Raw genomic sequence first — 23,277 nt, 5'->3', positions numbered from 1 at the left:
AAAATCATATAAAAGTTATGTGCAACCTTTATAGGAAAAATCCTCATATGAAATAATTGAAGACATCAGGAAAAGCTGAGAGTGAAAGGAGTTTTGAGACAGAAAAGACAGTTTTAGGAAAATGGGGGGGGGGGGGGTTTCATGGGAGAGGCTCCAGATTGTTTATAAGAATGTTACAAGATAAGGGGAAGAGGAGGAGGAGGAGGAGGTACGGTTGGGCTTTGAACTGATACCATGAGGAATAAGGAGGCAGCAGACAATTAGGAAAGCATGGGGGACATAAAATAAGGAAGGAGCTAATAAGAAAATGGGATGAACAAAGAGCTTCTGCATTTATAATCCAGTAGACAAAGAGACTCAGAAGACTGTTTTTTCCCATTTTGGAGTGAGGGGGAGCAGGTGTTCTCCATTTGGGGACCCCTGCCCCTTAAAATCTTTTAGTCCACGAATTTTATTCTTCAAACTTCGTAGGACAAGAACCCACAATGAGAGTTCGAGCTTGCCATTCCAAGTATCAATAGAGACTAACATGCCGGCACATAAACTTACACAAACATTCTTCAAGTCTCTCCCCTCCATGCTCTGAGAGCAGGGCCTTCTATGGATGGCTGGATGAGTTTGTTTTAAAATTCAAAACTGTTCATTGTACCAATAAATTCTGTCTTGTCATTAAAAAAAAAATCCTCACCTGAGGATATTTTTCCACTGATTTTAATTATTATTATTATTATTATTATTTTAAATATTTTATTGATTTTTTACAGAGAGGCAGGGAGAGAGTTAGAGAGCCAGGAACATTGATGAGAGAGAAACATCGATCAGCTGCCTCTTGCACACCCCCCACTGGGGATGTGCCAGCAACCAAAGTACATGCCCTTGACCGGAATCAAACCTGGGACCTTTCAGTCCGCAGACCAAGGCTCTATCCACTGAGCCAAACCAGTTTTGGCTCCATTGATTTTTAGAAAGAGTGGAAGAGAGAGGGAGAGACAGAGAGAAATATCAATGTGAGAGAAACACCCTTAATCGGAACTGAACCCAGGATTCTTGGGTCTGCTGAGGCAAAACGGCTGGGGCTCTTCTTGCCATTCTTAATGCTTTCCTTAAACTCCTGGGATAAACATCCAGTTATAACTTTTTAACGGGGGGGACAGGAGTGATATGTTTTAAAGATGTTATCGACTAACTAAACTACATTCCCCGAATTCCTATGTTGAAACCTTAATCCCCAAAGGGGCTGTATGTGGAGATAGGATCCTTAAGGAGGTCATTAAGGTTACATAAGGGTGCAAAGGTGGGGGCTTAACCAGAACAGGTGTCCTTAGAAGAAGAGGGAGAGTCATCAGGAGAGCACCCACATGGAGGAGAGTCTGTGTGAGGACACAGTGAGAGGGCACCGTCTGCAAGTCAAGGGGAGAGGTCTCACCCGAAGCAGCCCTGTCAGCACCTTGATCTCGGACTCTCAGAACTGTGAGAAGCTAAACTTCTGTTGTTTAAGCCCCACAGTCTGGTAGCCCTAGCTGACTAATACCAAAGATGAAAATTATCTTTAGAAATTAAAAAGACAAGGTTTATTTTATAAGCTTTTGAATAGTGAATGAATGGCTGGAATAAATCCTATCTAAATAAATACATGAAAATCTGATTGTGCAGTTGTGCTCCTGTGGAATTCCTGCTCTCCTCAAGGCAAAGTCTTCGCTGAGGTGAGTCAACGCCTCTCCCCACAGGACCTGTGTGAGTGTGAGGAGCACGGTGCACAACTCCTTCCGGCCACAATATGGACAGACTTCAACCATGCTGGACGTCACTTACTTTTTTTTTTTTTTTTAAATATATATTTTATTGATTTTTGTACAGAGAGGAAGGGAGAGAGATACAGAGTTAGAAACATCGATGAGATTGATTAGCTGCCTCTTGCACACCCCCCACTGGAACATCACTTACTTTTGACTTGAATTAGATCTCTGTGGCCTCTCACTTTCACTATCTAGATCTTATTTCTTGTGGGTTTTTTGTTTGTTTGTTTGTTTGTTTTGTTTTGTTCTTGTTCAGAGTTTTCTTCTTACCCTTATGCACACATTTAATGTACTAGCAATACTGAGCACATTACTTCCCTAATATAACATGATTTTTAATTTGCAGTAGAAATTTAATATTTATATAATAAAAAATTTTACAGTTCATTTGTGTTTTATTTTTATTTTTTTAAATATATTTTTGATTTTTTTACAGAAAGTAAGGGAGAGAGATAGAGAGTTAGAAACATTGATGAGAAAGAATCATCGATCAGTTGCCTCCTGCACACTCCCTACTGGGAATGTGCCTGCAACCAAGGTACATGCCCTTTACCGGAATCAAACCTGGGATCCTTGAGTCCACAGGCTGATGCTTTATTCACTGAGCCAAACTGGTTAGGGCATTATTTGTGTTTTAGATTAAAACTGTTTTCACTTAAGTAATGCTTTGCTTTCGAAAAATATTTATTATGAAAATTTCAAACATATAGAAAAATAAACTATCACACTGAACTTCCATATATCCATCAGAAAGATTCATGATTATTCAATGACTGTTCAAACCTATTTATCAAACCTATTAACGGAGAATAACGTTTCTTGTAATACTATTCTTTTAATTCATGCTGTGAGAATGCCTTAAAATTAGTCATTATAATAATAAAAACCTCAAGCATTTCCACTTTTGATTAGACTTAAGCTCAACCTTATACTAAAACATAATCAACTGTCAGAGTACGAGAAAAATAGTTTAGTATTTAATAGGTCAATATAGTAGAAAAATCTGTTGGTTCATAAGGTAATCTAACAGCCAACTGCATGTCTAACAAGAAAACACCACATATAGCAATTTACACCTCCAACTCTTGAGGATCCCTTAAAATAAGATATTCGCGAGGAAACCGTGAAATGTATTTAGACAGAGGTGGCTTCCTACAACATATCAAACATGGAGACTAAACTGAAATGTTTTTTCAAGCACCTCTAAATTCCCAAATGTTAGCTCAGCTTAGAAGGGTCAAGGCAAAAACTTCTTAAAGTTTTAACGTAAATATTGAAATGGGAATGACTATGACACAGCGACTAACTCGGGTGTTTATTTTTAAAAGAACAGAAAACACAAACAAGAATCAGCAAGGACAACTCACATGTCTCTGCCGCGCCGAACTTCATCCTGCTCCCTGGACTGGCGGCGGCGCTGCCTGGCGGATGAGGTGGAAGGGGCTGGGGATGCTCCAGGCTCTGAGTCCTCTGAACCTTGGCCCCCAGAGCTACTAACATCAAAAAGATGCTGCTCCACAGCTGACCGGATAGTTCTTTCTAAGAGTCTGGTGGGGGAAAGAAAAAAGAAAAGAAAAAATAAGAATACAGTGATTCAAGCAATCAAGTTTATCAATAGTTGCCTTTAAAAATATGTGCCCAGCCCAGCTGGTGTAGCATATGGCTCAGTGGCCTATGAACCAGGAGGTTACTGTTTGATTCCCAGTCAGGGCACATGCCCTGGTTTTGGGTTCGATCCCTGATGTGGGGAGTGCAGGAGGCAACTGATTAATTGATGCTTCTATCTCTTCTCTCCTGATCCCTTCCTCTCTGAAATCAATGAAAATATAGTTTAAAAAATATGTGGCCATAAACATGAAAATATTGGTATTCCAATGGAAGAGCTACTACAAGTTCATAAGCAGCAACATGTGTGAGGCATTCATCCCATGAATATTTGCGTTGTGAGTTAAGAACTACACTGAACAAATTCCCCCAATTAGGTAACTGTGTCTCTCATTTTTGAGTCCAGGATTCCTGAAATGCTCACAGCAAGTCTAGTAACAGAGGCATCCAGGAAATAAGGGTCATTTAATATAAGACAGAATGAGGAAATGTTTTTTTCTTCCTCATAGAATAATGGAACTATTCTTACACAGTTGAGTTTCTTCCAGATTTCATACCAGTTTTTCAGAGGAAGAGAAGATGATTTACAAAGCAATACTGGCACAAATAATTTTGTCTGTTATTTACTTGAAATTCCTTTGAGGTAAAATTATATATGAAGCAATGCTATTAAAAGAAAAAAGAATACCTCACTGTGACAACAATTACTCATAACAGAACAGCAAAATCTTTCTGAATCTCTAATCAACTATGAGGTATATAATTGAAGCTGTATTTATACAAACACCCGAGTAGAACTGAAGACAGAATAGATTTCTTTTGTTCAACCTGAGAAAGACAGTGAAGCACAGGGGCTGAAAAGAGCATCTGATAAGATAAGGCATCATTTTTAAAGCTACTACGTAATCTCTGAATGTGTCTAAACTTTTCATCATCACACTCATTCTGAATAAGCTGACATTAAAAATTCTAAACTTATGGTCCTCAAAACATGTTTTTCTTCACTTGGAGAAAAGAATCACATCCAAACTCATCAAACTGTACACATTACACATGTGTAGTTTTTTTTTTTTTTAAATATATTTTATTGATTTTTTACAGAGAAGAAGGGAGAGAGATAGAGAGCTAGAAATGTCGATGAGAGAGTCATCGACCAGCTGCCTCTTGCACACCCCCTACTGGGAACGTGCCCGCAACCAATGTTCATGCCCTTGACCGGAATCGAACCTGGGACCTTTCAGTCCGCAGACCGACGCTCTACCACTGAGCCAAACCGGTTTCAGCAACACATGTGTAGTTTTGGATATCAATAATATCTCAATAAAGCTGTTAAAAATTTTTAAAAGAACCATATATATTTTTTGAATGTTCAGATTGAGACATACATTCATTCTAATGGATTTTGAAAACTTTACATTCATTCTAATAAAATGGATTTTAAGAATTTTAGATTTTCCATGTATAGTTTTATAATAGTCTCATAGAAATTTCTTTAAAACTATTTGAAGACAATGAGCAAGTATAGTTTAACTTGGACATCAGAATTTTTATATTTAGAACTCCACTTCCCAATGATTCAAGATTACCTAATAGCAATACATAGGAATGTAAGCACATTAATATAGGGTATCCCAGAAAAATGAATACACACACTTTGAATAATTATAAAGGTAGTGTTTATCAAAATAGATTTCATTTTCAAAATTGAGTGATCAGCTGTTAAAGTGTACACACAGTTTTTTGGGACACCCTGAATATTCCTATAGACCAACCCCCACACCTTTCCAATCTATACAAGACATACAAGGAATAAAGGGTATCAGGAAACAAAAAGGAAAAAAAAAGTCAATTTTAGGATAACTCTGGAATCTCTTTAGACTTCACAAAGGTAAGAAAGGTTAATCTTGCCCTTTGATTTGATTGCTCTCTTACCTAACAAAAAAGAAAAAAAATCCAAATTCATCCCATTAAGTCTAAATTCATACCAGTTAATACCGTGTTTCCCCGAAAATAAGACATCCTCCGAAAATAAGACCTACTTACAGGTTTCCTTCTGATTGAAATATAAGGCATCCCCCCAAAAATAAGGCCCCCCTAAGCTAAACATGAGAGATTTGGTCCACTGATTCTGAAAGAAATGGAGTCACAAGAAATTCACCAGGAAATTCAGGAATTGGATTGTTATGATGATGATGTTCCAGAAGATGATGACATGATTGTCATTGAATAGATGAGTAAATTCTTGATACTGTAGGATTCAGTTTGTCCGGTTTGTCTTGACAACTACCATACTACAGTACCGTATACAGTAATAAACTTCCTTTATTTTCATTTAACAATAAATGTGTACTGTATTCTTCTTCATGGAAAAATAAGACATCCCCTGAAAATAAGACCTAGCGCATCTTTGGGAGCAAAAATTATTTGCTCCCAAAGATGCGCTAGGTCTTATTTTTGGGGAAACAGGGTACTTCTAATTCTTCTCTCTCCCTCCTTATCACATCACATCTTCCTTTCTTCCTCCACCTGACGCCTGCTGATGGAAGATGCTCCAAAAAGGCCCACTCATGTCCCAGTAAGGAAGAAAGAGGTGAGTGCAATGGAAAATCTTTGGGCAAGGGACTATTTACAAATATTTAGTGATTAACATATGCCAGGTATCTTTCTAGGTGATAGGAATACAGCCACAATCCGAGGTAAGACAGATAATAAGCAGATCATGAAATTTCAAATAGTGATGAGTCTTCTACAATAGAGGACAGGGTTGGAGAGTGACAGGGATGACTTCTTTAAAAAAAAAAAAAGTATTTTATTGATTTTTTTTCACAGAGAGGAAAGGAGAGGGATAGAAAGTTAGAAACATTGATCAGCTGACTCCTTCACCCCCTCCCACCCCTCCACTGGGGATGTGCCCGCAACCAAGGTACATGCCCTTGACCGGAATCAAACGTGGGACCCCTCAGTCCACAGGCCAAATGCTCTATACACTGAGCCAAACCAGTTAGGGCAGGGATGACTTCTAGAATAGGATGACATTTGAACAAAGAGGTGAATGATAAGAAGCACATGGCCAGGCTGAGGACAGCCAGCGCAAGGGCTCTGAGGCAGCTATATGCTTGGTCCATTCCAGAAACAGAAGGTCATGTGCTGGGAGCGTAATGAACAATGCGGCTGGACACGTAGGCAGAAGGCAGGTAACAGGAGTTTAGATTTCAGTTACATGCAATTGGTAGCCTTAGGAGGAAAAAGACACGTGGTGGGTAAAAGGAACAGGGCACTGCCGTCCTGTGGAAAAGGACGTGTTTTCACTAATTTGCTTTATTTTCTATGTCTCTGGGAGTCTGAGCCCAAGGCTCACTTGACTTTACGCACCTAACACTGTGCTTGGCTTATTGCAGACACGCAACAAATGTGGGCCGACTAAAATTAATGAAGGAAGAAGTAAAGGCACGGTTTACTGGCATCCTCTCTTGCAAGATATCTCCCAAAGCAAATTGATTGCCTTGCAAATATTGATGTGACATTACTTAGACTGAAATAAATATAAGTCTCCCATGTTGTAATGGTAGAGCTGTCTCTAGTCACATATCCACACAGGAGCTCAAATAACGACACTTCTTACTTAGTGTCCTCTGTGTAGTTTTCAAAATCATTTGCTTGCTAATTACCGTATTTTCTATATTAATCTTCCAATACTATCCAACATTAGAATTTCCTTTTTCCCTGTTTAATAAGAGGTAAGCGGGGTAGGCGCAGGGAGGGGTAGCACCCAATTCCAGGAACTTACTCTCCTGTTGCCGAAACACTGCTGACTTGGGGTACACGGGCACTGTGGAAGGAAGCAAAGAGAAAGTCAGGTTAGATGGAGGACCAGAGACTGGGAACCAAATATCCGAAGGGGATCTCAGGCTTAACGTGTGAGCCAGGCCCTGAGGGATCCTCGCACAATGTTTACCATCCCCTGATGGATGCCGATTTTTACTTGTTTCTAAATTAGAGATGGCCCTGGGTATCTATCCTGAAGTGTTTTTTTTCTTTCTTCCTCTCTCCATTTTAAAGATGTCCATGACAAGACAATTTCACAAGTGACCTTTGAAAACTCTCTCACCCCACTGCCACGGTCTTAGTCCATGGTCTTTTTATTCCCCCCAGCCCAATATTAATGCAATTGTTGCTGACTGCCTTTCTGCTTACTAACGCTACCCATTCTCTGTCTCCCCAGCCCAAATCTTCCCTTCCTTGTCCATCTCTTCCAGACCTGAAGGCAGAAGCATCTTTCTAAAACGGCTCTGAACATGCAGAGAGCAGCAGGCACCCTGGGGAACAGAAGACAAGGAACCAGAAGTCTGTTTCCAAACCATTTTTTCTAAGCCACCTTCCCTTCCTGAATTCCTCAAGATAGACAATGAATCAAGCTTTCTAATGTTTCACCCAATTTACAGCTCTTCGGTGGAACATTTCCAAACTTCCTCTACTTTCCTATTTTCTCTAAAGCCCAATCTCCTTTAAAAGTCTTAAAAAGTAGTCACTGTAAAGTGGGAGGTGAAATGACCAGTGAAGAACACTATCTGATTAGCACATTCCTAACTTCGCCCTCCTGCCTGCACTCTGTGTTCACATAACCAGAGTGAGGCGGGGCCGGCACCTATTTTAACCATATCCATATCAACACATTCACATTCTGCCCTCTAGGGCTTAGCTAGCTTCTAAGTCACATGTGTCAAACACAAGGCCCGAGGGCCAAATCCGTCCCGCCAGGCCTTGCAATGTGGCCCGCACCGCGCTGTCATCACTGCACTCCGCTGCGTTTCCATCACAATGACAGTTTATGACTGTTCAGTAAACCATTCGGCCCTCGATTTAGGCTGGATGTTAGATTTTGGCCCCTTCTCTGATAGAGTTCGACACCCCTATTCTAAGTCAATATTCGAAAGTATCAATGCTTAAAAAGAGAGAGAGAGAGAGAGAGAGAGAGAGAGAGAGAGAGAGAGAGAGAGAGAGAGAGAGAGAGGTCAGAATAAATATTTAGTGCACGTCGAACTACAGTTTTTGCCTAATCTCTTCTCATTTTCTTCCTTCCTTGTAGAAGACATCTGGAGAAAATAAAAGGTGTGAATGATCAATATTGACGGTTGCCTTTCAAGCACTCCAAACACGCTAATTTTTAGGGTATGATTTTCAACTTATGAACATGCCGCTTTGGAAACATCTTTTGAGGTTTTCTTCATGTAAAGAAATGTGTATATTTCTTCGTGTAAAAGATTTGTGTAGAGCTCATCTCCTGTGACTCATAATCTAAGTGCTTCGATGGACTTTATGATGTTTCTCATTTTCTTTCATTAGACTCCCTACCACCACCACCACCAGCAGCTGCCTCCTGCACACCTAGCATAGAACTCATTATCTCAGAGGTAATCAACAGACACCCACTCTAGCTAGAGAATTTCCTTTGGTTAAAGCTGCAGCTCTTTGTCATGGCCACAGACCATAATCAAATCCCAGAAAATCCACCTAAAACAATCTATTGTGCACATGGGAAACTGATGAGAAGAATCTTAATTAATAAATGAATCAATGAACAAACATATAAATACATACACCTTAACTATCAGTATTTACTGTTTCAGACACTGTGCTAAGTAGTTTTACAAAGATTTTCTCATTTTTTCTTTACAATAACCCTATGAGGTACGTTCTATTGTTTTCTTTCCCATATTTTCAGGTGAAGAGGTTAGAAAGGCTAAGTAATTTGCCCACAGTCATGAGTTAAGAAGTAAATTATTTGGGATTTGAACCAAGAAAACTGTTAGCTCAGAGTCTGAGCTCTTAATCGCTACAGCAGACTTTTAATCACTCACTTACTAGGAGAGAAACTCACCAGAGTCATCCTTGTATATGGAGCCTTGCGTTCAGGTATTTTACTTTGCTTTTCATCACAACCATTCTCTCTCTGCCTCACAATGCCTGTTATTCACTGTGGCTTCCAGGTTATATAACCAGCAACAAATCCTTTGCTGGTCTGTCCTTAACTGGAACAGACATTCCTGCTTTTGATGCTTTGTGGCTTACACTCTGCAAATTCAACACTGTATAATTAACTCCTGTACTCCACTTTTCAGTGCAGTTATACAACCTTGGTTTTGGGAGCAGGGACCAATGTAAATACTGAGAGGAGAAAGAATGTAGACCTGCTAGATGCTCAAAACATCCCCAACACATACAGGTATAATTAGCCAATTAGAGGACAACCCCCCCCCCCCCACGCCATCTCAGAAGGAAGAGGTAGATCTCCTCTCTTTCCTTCTACACACTTTTGACCTGAACTTATTTTTGTTTATTAAAGCACACACTGATTATTTTTGTGTTTCTTTGGGAATGGGGGCACAAAAAAAGAAAGGCAATGGAGAAAGGGATAATAAGATGGTAACAAGCAGGACATGGTTCTGAGGTTACTAACTCTCTAAGTAAGTGCTTCTCAAACTCTAATGTGTATCAGAATCACCTGGGATCTTGTTCATACAGATTTCGGTTCAGTAGGTCCAGGTGTGGAGAAGGGAAAGCCGAGATTCTGCATTTCTAACCAATTCCCCCATGATTCTGATGCTCTTGATTTATGAAATACATTGATTAGCAAGGATCTAAATGCCTCAACTAAAAATTCTTCAAAATTTCAATTCCTTAGATACCACAATAGCTACTTTTAAACATTCTAATCTAAGTAATGAAGGTATGGTTTGGAAAACTTATGCTAAGCTGAGTGAATAAAAGGCAACACATAAAATTCCCCTCACAGCTTTATGAAAACTACCTGAACCATCTAAATAAATCTCAAAAAGCTTGTATCAGCCCAGCCAGTGTGGCATAGTGGTTGAGTGTCAACCTTTGAACCAGGAGGTCCTGGTTTGATTCTAAATCAAGGGCACATGCCTGGGTTGTGGCCTAGATCCCCAATAGGGGGCGTGCAGAAGACAGCTGATCAATGATTCTCATCATGGATGTTTCTATCTCTCTCTCCCCCTCTCTCTTCCTCTCTGAAATCAATAAAAATATAGATTAAAAAACTGTTTAAAGCCTTTATCAGAATGCAAAATGAATGGGTAAATCAATAATAAAATAATTCATTTTTACTAGCATAACATTATTAAATCAAATTTATGAAAACTTTGATTATTTCTTTAATAGTCTTTTGGAATTTCTGCATACTTAATATGTCCATAGTTTCATATTTTTCTAATAGAATTTCTCTAAAGAAAGTACTCTGAGAACATTTTCCATTGAGAATCGGTAAAGAGAAGTTCTGGTCTTAGTTTTGCATTAAATAGCTGAAATAATAGAATACTGGTTAGCTTGGCTGCACTGAATTTGTTTCTCCATACAGAAAAAGTGAGGGTTGGCTACCGGTCTCTGAGGTTTTCTTTCAGTTTGAAAAGTTTATTGCCCTATCATTTAAATCATTACAAAAGGGATACCAAAATGGCTTTGGTTAGGGAGACCAAGATTGCAAATAGCATTTACAATTACTGCTCCCTCTGTAGTTCCTGTGGGATGTGTTTAACATTTCACCATAAGATTTCTAAGAATATTTAATGTCAGAAATAGGGTCTATTTCCATAGCTACAACTGGCTTCTGGAGGTAATTCTAAAATACCAACAAAAAGGTGATAAGCAAGTTAGCTACATGAAAGGTAGAGGTTTCCTTCATCTACATGCATGTAGTTTGTTTTTTAATCCTCTGCAATCAGCTAAGAATATATTTTTCCAGAGCCCTTGACTCATTTACTAAAAAAAGTTCTTACTTATGCAATAGGAAACACTTAAATATGGAAGAGTTCATTTCTTAATGTTGATAAAGCAAGTATTCAAAACTGAAAGAAATAAGCTTATGTGCAGACTTCAGTATTATGGTCATTTTCATTACCCAAGCCTGCTGTAAGTGATGCAACTGAATTTTCTATTGCTATGATCATTTAAAATAGATTCTAAGCCTACTCTGAAATATATTTTATGAAATATATTTAGGCTTTATCTCTATTAGCAAAACCCAAACTGCATTTCTATGAGCTGATTATGCTCAATAATACTGATATGTAAAATTTGCATGTGATAAAATGCACAGATGCTGCTGACAAGTGATTCTTTAAAATTAGATCTCTTGACTTGAAATAAAGACATTTACATATAAAAAGAAAAAAGTTTCAAATCTACTGAAACCAGACATAAAACAGCATGTGTTCTTTTTATTCTATGTTTACTCTTTTATATGTGTATAAAACCCTACCCGTAATAAAAAATTGTTTTTTAAAATATATTTTATTAATTTTGTACAGAGAGGAAGGGAAAGAGATAGAGAGCTAGAAACATCGATGAGAGTCATCGATCAGCTGCCTCTTGCACACCCCCTACTGGGGATGTGCCCGCAACCAAGGTACACGCCCTTGACCAGAATCGAACCCGGGTCCTTTCAGTCCCCAAGCTGACACTCTATCCATTGAGCCAAACTGGTTTCAGCTAAAAAATTGTTTTAATAGGAACCATTAGGTCTAACAGAATTATCCTTTTTCTCTAGAAAATAGTGTCTACAATTACTCAATTTTATCTATTAATTTATTTTCATTTTTTAAAAATCTCACACAATAACATGTTTTTCATTGATTATAGAGAGAGGCAGGAAGGAAGAGGAAGAGAGAGAGAAAGAAAAACATTGATTGGTTGCCTCTCACATGGCCCGACCAGGAATGGAACCTGAAACCTGGATATGTGCCCTGACTGGGAATCAAACCCATGACCCTTCAGTGCACAGGACCACGCTCCAACCAATTGAGACACACTGACCAGGGCTTATGAGATTTTTTTATAATGAGCAAGAATTTAAAATACAATTATTTGATTAAGCTTCAGGATAAAGACCTTGTTAACTCATCATCAAAATGACAACTCTTAATTTGCCTATATAATAGAATACACTATTTTTAGTATTATTTTTAAAAGTATATCTTTATAAATATATCTTTATTATTGACTTCAGAGAGGAAGGGAGAGGGAAAGAGAGATGGAGACATCAATGATGAAAGAGAATCACTGATTCTTTTGCCCATTGTTTTCTTCTAAGAGTTTTCACTCTTACATTTAGGTCTTTGATGCAATTTGAGTTAATTTTTTTGCAGATGGTACTGGCTAAGGGTCCAACTTCATGCCTTTGCATATGGATACCCAGTTTTCTCAGCACTATTTGTTCGAAAGACTATCCTATGGCAATTTTTGAAAATACACACCCCCACCCCTTAGGAGACTCAGAATCTTGGCCAGTAAAACCTATATGCCTTTAAAGAGCTCCACATACTTCATACCATAAAGAGCTATAATTAAAAGAAATTTAATTATAAATTAAATGTGTTTATTTTATCACAAAAAAAAGAAGAAGGAGGAGAAAGAAGCTCACAGACAGCAGTGATGTGCCTCCTTGGTTTAGAAACACTGAGCTAATAAAAAAGGACAAGAAAAACAAATATTTTAAATATACAGTTATTTGTTTCTAAAGACATCCACATATCTAGCTGACTTTATCATCTTGGGGGGGGGGGGGAAGCAAGAAGATAAGTATATAGCCTGCTTGTTTGTTCTGCTTGTTAGTCAGGAGCTCCAAACACGCTTATAAACAAACTAGAGGCCCGGTGCACAAAATTCGTGCATGGGGGATGTGTTCCTCAGCCCAGCCTGCACCATCTCCAATCTGGGATCCTTCTCACAATCCAGGACTGTTGGCTCCAAACTGCTTACCTGCCTGCCTTCCTGATTGCCTTTAACTGCTTCTGCTTGCCAGCCTGATCACCCCCTAACCACTCTCATACCAGCCTGATTGATGCCTAACAGCTCCCCTGCCAGACTGTTTGCCTCTAACTGCCCTCCCCTGCAGGCCTGGTCCCCCCCCCCCAACTGCTCTCCCCTGCCAGCCTGGCTTCCCCCACAACTACCAGTCCCTGCAGGCCTGGTCACTCCCAACTTCCCTCCTCTGCCAGCCTGGTCACCCTTAAGTTCCCTTCCCTTCAGGCTTGATCACCCCCAACTGTCCTCCATTGCAGGCCTTGTCCCTCCCAACTGTCCTTCCCTGCTGGTCATCTTGTGGTGGCCATCATGTGTGTTGGAGTGATGGTCAATTTGCATACTACTCTTTGATTAGATATGATTTTGTCTGATATGCTATGTTTTCCCAAAATACCCCATCTTAAAATGATAGTTCATAAATGATAATTCATAAAATACAGAGCATGCTTAAGAAGAAAAATAAGCCATTAAAATTTACTAAAGTATGACAAAAAAAATCATAAACCTATAAACTCTAGCACAAGTTGTTTGGAAAGGAAATCCCCAAAAAAACTACCTAAAAATAATCTAAAAATTTTTTTCCCATATGTCAAAGTAGGAGTGGTATGATATAACTCCTAGATTTCATCAACTGTCAGGTAATATCTTAATCTGAATTTATTCCTTCAACAGAAATCCTACCCTTAAAAGACCTTCATAAAATTGATGATTGCTAGATTCTAGGAATAAAAATTAACACAATTCTAAAGAATGGGTTTGTATGCCAAACAACTAATTTAGAAATAGATTGATTTGATGTTCCAGATTCAGAAAAATTAGAAAACATAAAATAATGAAAATGATCCTAAGAAACTCCAAATCTGCTAAAATAGTAATTTGGCTTCAATTAGTACCATCTTAAAACCTGACTGAATTTTATAAAGGCTCTCAGTTTTAAGGTTTCAGTGGAGAACAGAATGAGAAAAGGAAAGCAGAGGAAGATAGTTGCTAGAAGATGGGTATTAGGTAAGCAAGGAGGCACCATCTAAGGCCAGGTGAGCTGGTTAGAGCCCAGTGGACCCGACTGGTTATAGGAAGGTAGTCCCTGAAGCACATCTGTAGGATTTTGATAAAGCACAGGAAAGTCAGGTTGGAGGTGTACAGGCTATACATATAAGCCAAGAAATTGGAAAGAAGGAATTCAATGGTCGAATTCTGATGGGATGGGATAAGGATAGGGTCTGACCCTGCCCATAAGAAACATGAAGATAGTGTAGGTGAGGTGGGAGCAGGCAGAGATGGGAGAAATAGAAAGTGGAGATTAAGAATCCAGTGGGAATAACCACTGAAATCAAAACCTGGGTTTGTAGACACTGAAGACTAGCAATGGATCCCAGCTAGATCTGACTGCATGCCAGGCAAAATAAATCAGACCATAACAGGCTGAACATGCACAGAACACCTACAGCAAAAGTTGCGTTGATGCCAATCTGAGCAATTGATGTAGGGGCTCCTTTTCTGGGATTCCAGCCTAGACTATGAAAGAGGCCAGGTGTGGACATCCTAGCCAAGAACGCTCCTCACCTTAAGTTGGCCTGTTCATATTTATTTTGTGGCAATCTCACTAAGGATTTGGCATAACCCGTCCTTCCCTTTCATTTCCTTAATAACCTCAACAGGGCGGGTAATCTCTAATGAGCATCTGGGGAACAATGACAGCTACTGTTTAAGCTACTGTAGCTGCAATACACTTGCCACATGGGACAGCGGCAGGTGTACATTTGTGGCTACTATTTCTTTCCTTTAAAAAAGAACAAATGGCTCAGTGGTGAGTTAGGTAAGGTTGGGAAGTACTGAAATTAGAGAACACACAGTTCTTAACATAGAAGATATTTATTCCACAATAAGGAGATATGTCTATTTATAACAGCCCTGCCTTACTATGGAAAAGAAAAAAAGTGCTCTAAGCCAGTTTGATTCAATGGATAGAGCGTCAGCCTGCAGATCATAGGGTCTAGGGTTTGATTACGGTCAAGGGCATGTACCTTGGTTTCAGGCTCCTCCCCAGCCATGGCCCTGGTCGGGGTGTGTGCAGGAGGCAACCAACTGACGTGTTTCTCTCACATCGATGTTTCTCTCGGTCTTTCCTTCTCTCTTCCACTCTCCCTAAAAGTCAATGGAAACATATCCTCAGATGAGGAGAAAGAAGGAGAAGGAGGGGGAGGGGAGGGGAAGTGGAGGGGAGGGGAGAGGGGAAGGGGAGGAGGGGGAGGGGGGGGGGAAGGGGAGGAGGAGGGGGAGGGGGAGGAGGAGGGGGAGGGGGAGGAGGAGGGGGAGAAGAGAAAGAATGAAAGAAAGAAAAGATTAAAGGCAACTTAAGTGTGCAGTAGACTAACATGTGGTTCAGCCATGACTGTTAAAAGAGAACTGCAATCACGAAAGTGAAATTCTATAAGGTGAAAAGTAGAGCAAGGTAACGACTGAAACTCCTCTCTGGCTCCCTGTCCTGCATCCCACCCCCTCTCCTAGCCACAGGAGCTTCCGCTAGTACACTCACTGCATGCTTCCAGCTCGATCCTCCAGCCTGGCCATTTTCAACTGCTGTGCCACAAGAATTTTTAAAACATGAAATATCTGATTGTTTTACAATCCCTTAGATTGTAAAAAAAAAAAAAAAAAATGACAATAGTCAACACAACAATAGCTGTCCGATGTGAATGAATAAAAAATTATACCTTTTCTTTTGTTAGATCAGCAAAAAAATATTTTTTTTTGGTATGCTACAGAATTATAGTATTAATAATTAGTTTGTGTGGCATGAGATGACAAAGGTTAAAATCCTTACCCCAAAACAGATTCTGTCTTGTTGTTAAGCATTCATTTGCTCTTATGAGAGGTAGTACAAAAGCACACTAATTTATAAATTAAATTATCAGTGGACAAGTTATGTTTCTAGTCCAAAATTCTAGAAGTACTTAATCATAATTAACAATCATGTTTTCTTTTTTCTACTTGAATTCTTTCTGTTAGAAAAATTAATCTCTAACCAGCCATGCAAATAATTTAGGGGGGGGAAAGGGTTTTTTGTTTTACTAATATGTTCTTCCAGCTTCATGTCAAGTGCATAATAAACAAAAGCTAAATTAACCTGTACAAATCTAATTCTGACATAATTTCTAAGACTATTACACTGTTATTCAGAAAAATTGCATGTGAAATTTTAACTTCAAGACAAATAATTATGATTTTTGCACTTATAAAATAGCTCCACTAAGTTTAAATTTTCCTCATGTGAAAAGAATTCCTGCTGGTAACTTCCTGTTTTTTTGTTTGTTTGTTTTTTCCAACTTGACCTCTACTGTAAAAGTGGGTTATTATACATATTCATTCTTTTTCCTAATTTTTATCATATTTTAGTCTTTATGACTCTTAACAATATTAATTTTCTCTACACTCTTTTACCTTCATTTTGCTAGTATAGAATTTCTTTTTCAAGACTGCTCTGTTAGTCTAGGTAATTACAAAAATTATCACATTATAAGACACAATTCTCTGTCTTTGAGGATTTATGAGTTATAAGCCCATTTCTCCCATCTGCTTTTTACAATAGTGGTTAAAAAAATAAAATTTAAGACTATGTAAAACATAGGTTGATGTTACCTAGAGTAATAAATACAAGACAGTCAGAGAACAAATATTGGGGTAGTTCTCATTAGTTGGCAAGATCCTGTGTTTTAATCTTCTGTATTATGTAAAACTTAATTTTCATTAATATACGATAATCATGTTTGATATTACTGTATTTACATAATGAATACCAGCGTCACCATGTGCTCAGCAACATCATCTCGTGTGTTGACAGTAACTGCACAGTTGAGATAGATTATGAACTAGAATATGCTGACTTGGTTGGCAGGAAACCAGGAGGAATCAAATGGACCACCATGTTGTCTCAGACAGAAACCTCAAATGTCCCCTCTCTTGCCACAAAGTGATTACACAGTAAGCTTCAAGTCAGTAAACGCCAGAACACCAGGCTAAGCCTGAAGTCCTAAGACATATTTCGGAACTATTGGTGCTTGAATTAACGTCTAAATCTAATGATTGCCACAATCAGATTAAAAAACAAATATACAAACTATGTACCACATATACTGAACAGTTCTTAAAAAAAAAAAGAGAGAACATTTTTTTAAAAACTCTAGCAATTTAAAAAATATATATGTTATTGATTTTTTTTTTTACAGAGAGGAATAGAGAGTTTAAACATTGATGAGAGGGAAACAATGATCAGCTGCCTCCTATACACCTCCCACTGGGGATGTACCTGAAACCAAAGCACATGCCCATGACTCGAATCAAACCTGGGATCTTTTAGTCTGCAGGCCAACGCTCTATCCACTGAGCCAAACTGGTCAGGGCAAAACTTTAGCAATTAACTTTAATTAATATGATAATATTATTTTCAAATATATTTTCTAAGCCTCTGAAGTAGATAGGTCGTGAGGAAAGAAATGCAGTAAGAAAAACTTGGCTCTAGGCTATACCCAAGTTGAATTATTCACTAAAAATCACATGAATATGCAAAACAAACGTTTTTTGTCTGGAGAGATGTGATCCACCCCAACATTCTGTAAACTTACCTGCTTTAAACGGTGATATTTTAGCATTAAAAGCTTTAGAAAATGATCCCGAATTCCATAACCTTACTGAATATTTACTTCCTCATGCCACTGCCTACACAGGAAATGATTTAACATAACCTAAAGCTTCTTCAGCAAGTAAGCTTTGTGCTCCCACTCCTCCCAGACTCCATGTTCAGAAGAAAAAAATTTTAAATTTAGGTTACCGTCTAATTATCAGGCAGTTTTTGAAGTTAAAATGGCTACTTTAACATTTCTGCATGCAAAACAAAATATCTTATTTTAGTGTTTTCAACTATATTAAAATTTGTTAAACCAAAGAGGGGAAAACCAGAGCATGAACAACATGGCAAGAAGTTCCAAAAAGCTCAGTCTGGCCACAATGTAGAATATTCTATGGAAAAGAATGAAAATGGACAAAGAGACCCAAAGAAGCCTCAACCCTCCTCCATCCCCTGTAATAGACCAACAAAAATCAAATAAGTACCTCAAATAGAAAGGTGACATGGGTCTTTCATCCTCCTGTGAACTAAAAGAAAATACGTTTTGAATTAATGTAATTTCTATTAATATTTTATATTATATCGACTTTACTTAAAACTCTGTCCTGTCACAAATTTTGTTTTGACACATCAGAGCAGGGGTGGGGAACGTACAGCCCATGAGCTGTGTAAGGCCCTCAAAATCATTTGGTCTGGGTGAGTTCATTAAATGTTTAATCAAATTCAGCAGGCCAATTTTCAGGTTGGTAATTTTGTGTGGCCCTTGAAGGCTCTTATAAATATCCCAATGGCTCTTGGCAGAGAAAGGTTCCCCACCACTGCCTTAGAGCTAAACTCAAGATGCGCCGAAGTGAGTAAAAGACACTTTGCCTTGGACCTAACCAAAGTCAATGACTTCTTCATGGGAGACCATCAAGGGAGGTTTCTTTAAAAATTAGCTGAAGGCAAAATGATTCAACATGGAACTTTCAAGAGGAAGATAAGCCGGTCAGAGAAAGATAAATATCACACGGTCTCACTCTTTGTGGAATATAACGAACAACATGCACTGATGAACAAAAACTGAATCAGAGTTATAGAAGCATCGAATAGACTGTCCAATCTATGAGGGAAGGCAGGAGAGGGGGAGGGTAAGAGGTCAACCAAAGGGCTTGTATGCATGCATATTAGCATAACCAATGGGCACAGATGGGGGAGAAATGGGGGGTAGAGAGGGGGTGACGGGGAGAAGTCAATGGGGGGAAATGGAGACTTATGTAATACTTTAAACAATAAAGAACTTTTTAAAAAAAGAGGAAGCTTTTTATAACCTTATTCTACAACCCCAATCCAAGTATTCATATATTGTATCTAAATTCTTAAATGATAACTTAGTTATCTAAATAAAGCTAGTTATAGGCCGGGACCGGTTTGGCTCAATGGATAGAGCGTCAGCTTGGGGACTGAAGGGTCCCGGGTTCGATTCCGGTCAAGGGCATGTACCTTGGTTGCGGGCATATCCCCAGTAGGGGGTGTGCAAGAGGCAGCTGATCGATGACTCTCTCTCATCGATGTTTCTAACTCTCTCTCTCCCTTCCTCTCTGTATAAAATTAATAAAAAATATATTAAAAAAAATAAAGCTAGTTATAGCTCAGTAACATGATGATGAAAGAGTCAGCTCTCAAAAATATTCCTGTTAAGGTGCAAGCCACTTCAAAAAGTGATGCCCCAGTAATGAAAAGCGCAGCAGCAAAAGCACTCCTGCTCTCTGTCTTCTTCATATTGCTCTAAGTATTAACATGTGTAGATAATATGAGAGAACATAATGAAATCATAAAAAGTTTAAGTTTCCCAAACAACAGAGAAGCAATATGAAGCTTAATATAGAGTATTCAATTTTTAAAATGCAAACTAGATACCATAATAAAATTACTTTTTTTCCCTTTCTTTAACACGATTTTCTTCTTTCTGAGAAATGACCTCAAAACAAAGGATGAGTCTCTGTGCCCTGCAGTGTCTCCTGGAGTAGTCTTCCAGCTTTTTTGAGAATGCACTCATATAAAATTAGGTTTGCTTTTCTTTTTAAAAAATGTGTATTTTTTTTTTACTTCAGAGAGGAAGGGAGAGGGAGAGAGAAATAGAAACATCAATGATGAAAGAGAATCACTGATCGGCTGCCTCCTGCACGCCCCACCCTGGAGATGGAGTCTTCAACCTGGGCAGGTGCCTGATGGTAATCAAACCTTGACCTCCTGGCTCACAGGTAGATGCTCAACCATGGAGCCACGCCCTACGGGCAGGTTTGCTTTTCTTAAGGCTTCACAAGCTTGTTTCACCCTTGAGCAGGGACACGCTCAGCTTCTCTGTGTTGTGCCAATTGTAGTACATGTGCTGCCGAAGGGAGCACTAAAGTTAGTTTTTAAGCAGCCACTCCCCTCAATATATAACTGAGTATTATGTACATCATTAAGCAAAGAAAAAGTAGAAATGTAAAGTATTAGCTAAAAATAACTAATTAGAAGCTCTAATATTTTTTCTTGTACCCCTATTGTGAAATCTTATACACCACTTGGGGTGTAGACTACCTTTGGGGAGACAACTACTTAACTTTTGTTTTCTCTTTCTCTCTCTCGCCTATTTTTAAATATGTTTAAGCATCATTAATGAAAAGGGAAGTTTGCTTCAATTGGTAACATTACACTGGCAATCACCAAAATCTTATGACAAAGCTATTCACACACACACACACACACACACACACACCACCCTAAAAGCTGGAAATGTCTTAACATTTTATTTCTTTTAATATAATTTTACTGATTTCAGAAAGGAAGGGAGAGAGGGGGAGAGAGAGAAATATCAATGATGAGAGAGAATCATTGATAGACTGCCTCCTACACACCCCACACTGGGGATTGAGCCCACAACCCAGGCATGTGACTCTGACGGAACCCTTCAGTCCGCAGGCTGAGGCTCTATCCATCCACTGAGCCAAACTGGCTGGGGCTTAACATTTTAGTTGGAAGATGGCACAAAGCATGAAATACTATTTTTCATTCTCTTGAGATTTTGGTATCCAATTTCAATATCACTTAGCTGTTCTAATGTTTATGTTGCCAAAGATTTTAATGTTTGTAAGCGATTGTGCCAATTCTTCCCAGGGGGAGGGTAAAGGGTGAGTCGCCTTACTATCAACTCTAATGTGGACGGGCTTGTAGAATGAAGTTGCAGAGCTGGAAAGATAGAGGCAACTCCACCTGAGGTGTGTGCAGGTGTTTTGGGAAGAAACCCCCAGGAGCAGTGCTATCACAGGAAGTGGTAAGCCAAACTGATACAAGAAGCTTACACATTTGACTTTAAAATATTCCTTGAAAAAAAGAAGGAATTCTTATCATTTGCAACAACCTGGATGGAAGTGGAGAACATCATGCTGAGTGAAATAAGCCAGTCAATGAAAGAAAAACACCACATGATCTCACTCACTTATGGATAATAAGGGACATTACAAACTGATGAACAAAAAGATAGATACAGACAGTAAAGCAACAGACTATCAAATTACAGCGGGGAGGATAAGGAGATATGGGGGAGATAAGAGATCAACCGAAGGACTTGTATGCATGCATATAAGCATAACCAATGGATGCAAAACTCTGGGGAGGGAGGGCATGTATGGGAGTGGGGGGGATGGTGAGATATGTACACATATAATACCTTAATAAAAAAGTGAGAGAAAAAAAATATTCCTTGAAAGTACTTAAAATTAATTATAAACATATTAGAATTAAGTTTATTTCGTAATCAAGGATTCGGTGTCAAAAAGTACTAATTATGCTGAAGCCGGTTTGGCTCAGTGGTAGAGCGTCGGTCTGTGGACTGAAAGATCCCAGGTTCGATTCTGGTCAAGGGCATGTACATTGGTTGTGGGCACATCCCCAGTAGGGGGTGTGCAAGAAGCAGCTGGTTGATGTTTCTCTCTCATTGATGTTTCTAGCTCTCTAGCTCTCTCCCTTCCTCTCTGTAAAAAATTCAATAATATATATATATATATATATATATATATATATATATATATATATATTTTTTTTTTTTTTTTTAAAGTACTAATTATAACCAACAGGATGCAAAAAGGCTGCAACTAAAAACCTGTAATGATTTTGAGAAAAATTGCCTCCATGTGTTATAAAATGGACACCGTATTTAGTATGTCTTTGCCCAGAACAGATCATTAACTCTAACACATGTCAAATTATAATGAAAATTAACACGGGTACTTTGGTGAACATTTAATTATCAATATGGTTGGCTTGCTTAGAATTTAGAAGTGCTTTTGGTAGATGACTTACAGTGAGATGATGCAGCATTCTGAACACAGCTGTTCATGTGTTTTGGCTAAATTTCTTTGTAGCAAACAAAGACAATCAAAATCAGTCAATCCTTTCTTCCTTCACACCTTCTCCCCCTCAATCAGCAGCAGTCAACAAGGCACCAATCCACGCCAAGAACAATATAATTTGAAAAGAAATGAGGATGGCATAGCTGGCTTGGCTGACCTATGAACCAGGAGGTTGTGGTCCGATTCCCAGACAGGATACATGCTCAGATTACGGGCTTGATCCCGGGAGTGGGGCTTGCAGGAGTCAGCCCATCAATGATTCTCATTGATGTTTCTATCTCTGTCTCCTTTTCCCTTCCTCTCTAAAATCATCATCATCATCAACAACAACAACAACAACAACAAATATATATATATTTAAAAAACAAAGAGCCCAGCTGGCATGGCTCAGTGGTTGATAGTTGACCTATGAACCAGGAGGTCATGGTTCAAATTCCGGTTAGGGCACATACATGCCCAGGTTACAGGCTCAATCCCCAGAGTGGGGTGCACAGGAGGCAGACAATCAACCTTCTCTCTCATCATTGATGTTTCTAGCTCTCTCTCCCTCTCCCTTCCTCTCTAAAATCAATAAAAATTTTTATTTTTAAAAAATTAAGAAAATGAGGATAAGTAACCAATTCTTACAGTTAATTGGCATAGTCCTCTTTCCCCTCTCATAAAAGTACTCATGTCTGAAGTTTAGTAATGTAATCTTGATAAACGCATAAATTCTGAAACAACGAAAGCATCGATTTCAAATGAATTAAATCAATTAATTGTAAAACACTGATTTATTTAAAAAGCAATTTTAAGGAAAAATGACCAAGGGCGACTCTTCCAAATAGGTTTGAGAAAATAAGCTTTCCCCCAAAACTTACATATGAGAATGCAAAACATCTGACATGAACACCATTTCTATGTCTGTGCAAAATGGGTGTAGTGCTATTATTACAGGCCCCAGACATCTATTATGGAGATTATTCATGTCTGTTTATGGTTTTGTGTTACTCTCCCAGGCATGCCCAATTATATGAAATCAGTCCTATTTTTGCCTAAATTTTAAATTGAGAAT

The 23,277-nt window shown here is 38.6% G+C and overlaps 1 protein-coding gene and 1 non-coding gene across 8 annotated transcripts in view; both read right to left on the bottom strand.

Moving 5' to 3' along the window:
- Nucleotides 1-23,277, bottom strand: part of FAM13A (family with sequence similarity 13 member A) — a 233,136-nt gene that overhangs the window by 55,178 nt on the left and 154,681 nt on the right. For 2 of the 7 annotated variants that reach the window (XM_045570814.1, XM_036453958.2), the window contains 3 exons: nt 18,333-18,374; nt 7,189-7,230; nt 3,164-3,343 (listed from right to left, as the gene is read on the bottom strand). In XM_045570814.1, coding sequence (XP_045426770.1) covers nt 3,164-3,343; nt 7,189-7,230; nt 18,333-18,374 — 264 coding nt within the window. Of the gene's footprint in view, nt 1-3,163; nt 3,344-7,188; nt 7,231-18,332; nt 18,377-23,277 lie in introns of all 7 variants that reach the window. The other 5 variants (XM_036453731.2, XM_036453808.2, XM_045570816.1 and 2 more) reach the window with 3 other exon arrangements.
- Nucleotides 20,131-20,234, bottom strand: LOC118710248. The gene has a single exon (XR_004985348.1). It is a non-coding gene; the product is annotated as a U6 spliceosomal RNA (small nuclear RNA).

This window comes from Pipistrellus kuhlii, unplaced genomic scaffold (genome assembly GCF_014108245.1).
Source record: "Pipistrellus kuhlii isolate mPipKuh1 unplaced genomic scaffold, mPipKuh1.p scaffold_m20_p_1, whole genome shotgun sequence".
Taxonomy (NCBI): domain Eukaryota; kingdom Metazoa; phylum Chordata; class Mammalia; order Chiroptera; family Vespertilionidae; genus Pipistrellus; species Pipistrellus kuhlii.
The sequence above is the reverse complement of the archived record's forward strand: the minus strand, read 5'-3'. Positions and strand labels throughout refer to the sequence as shown.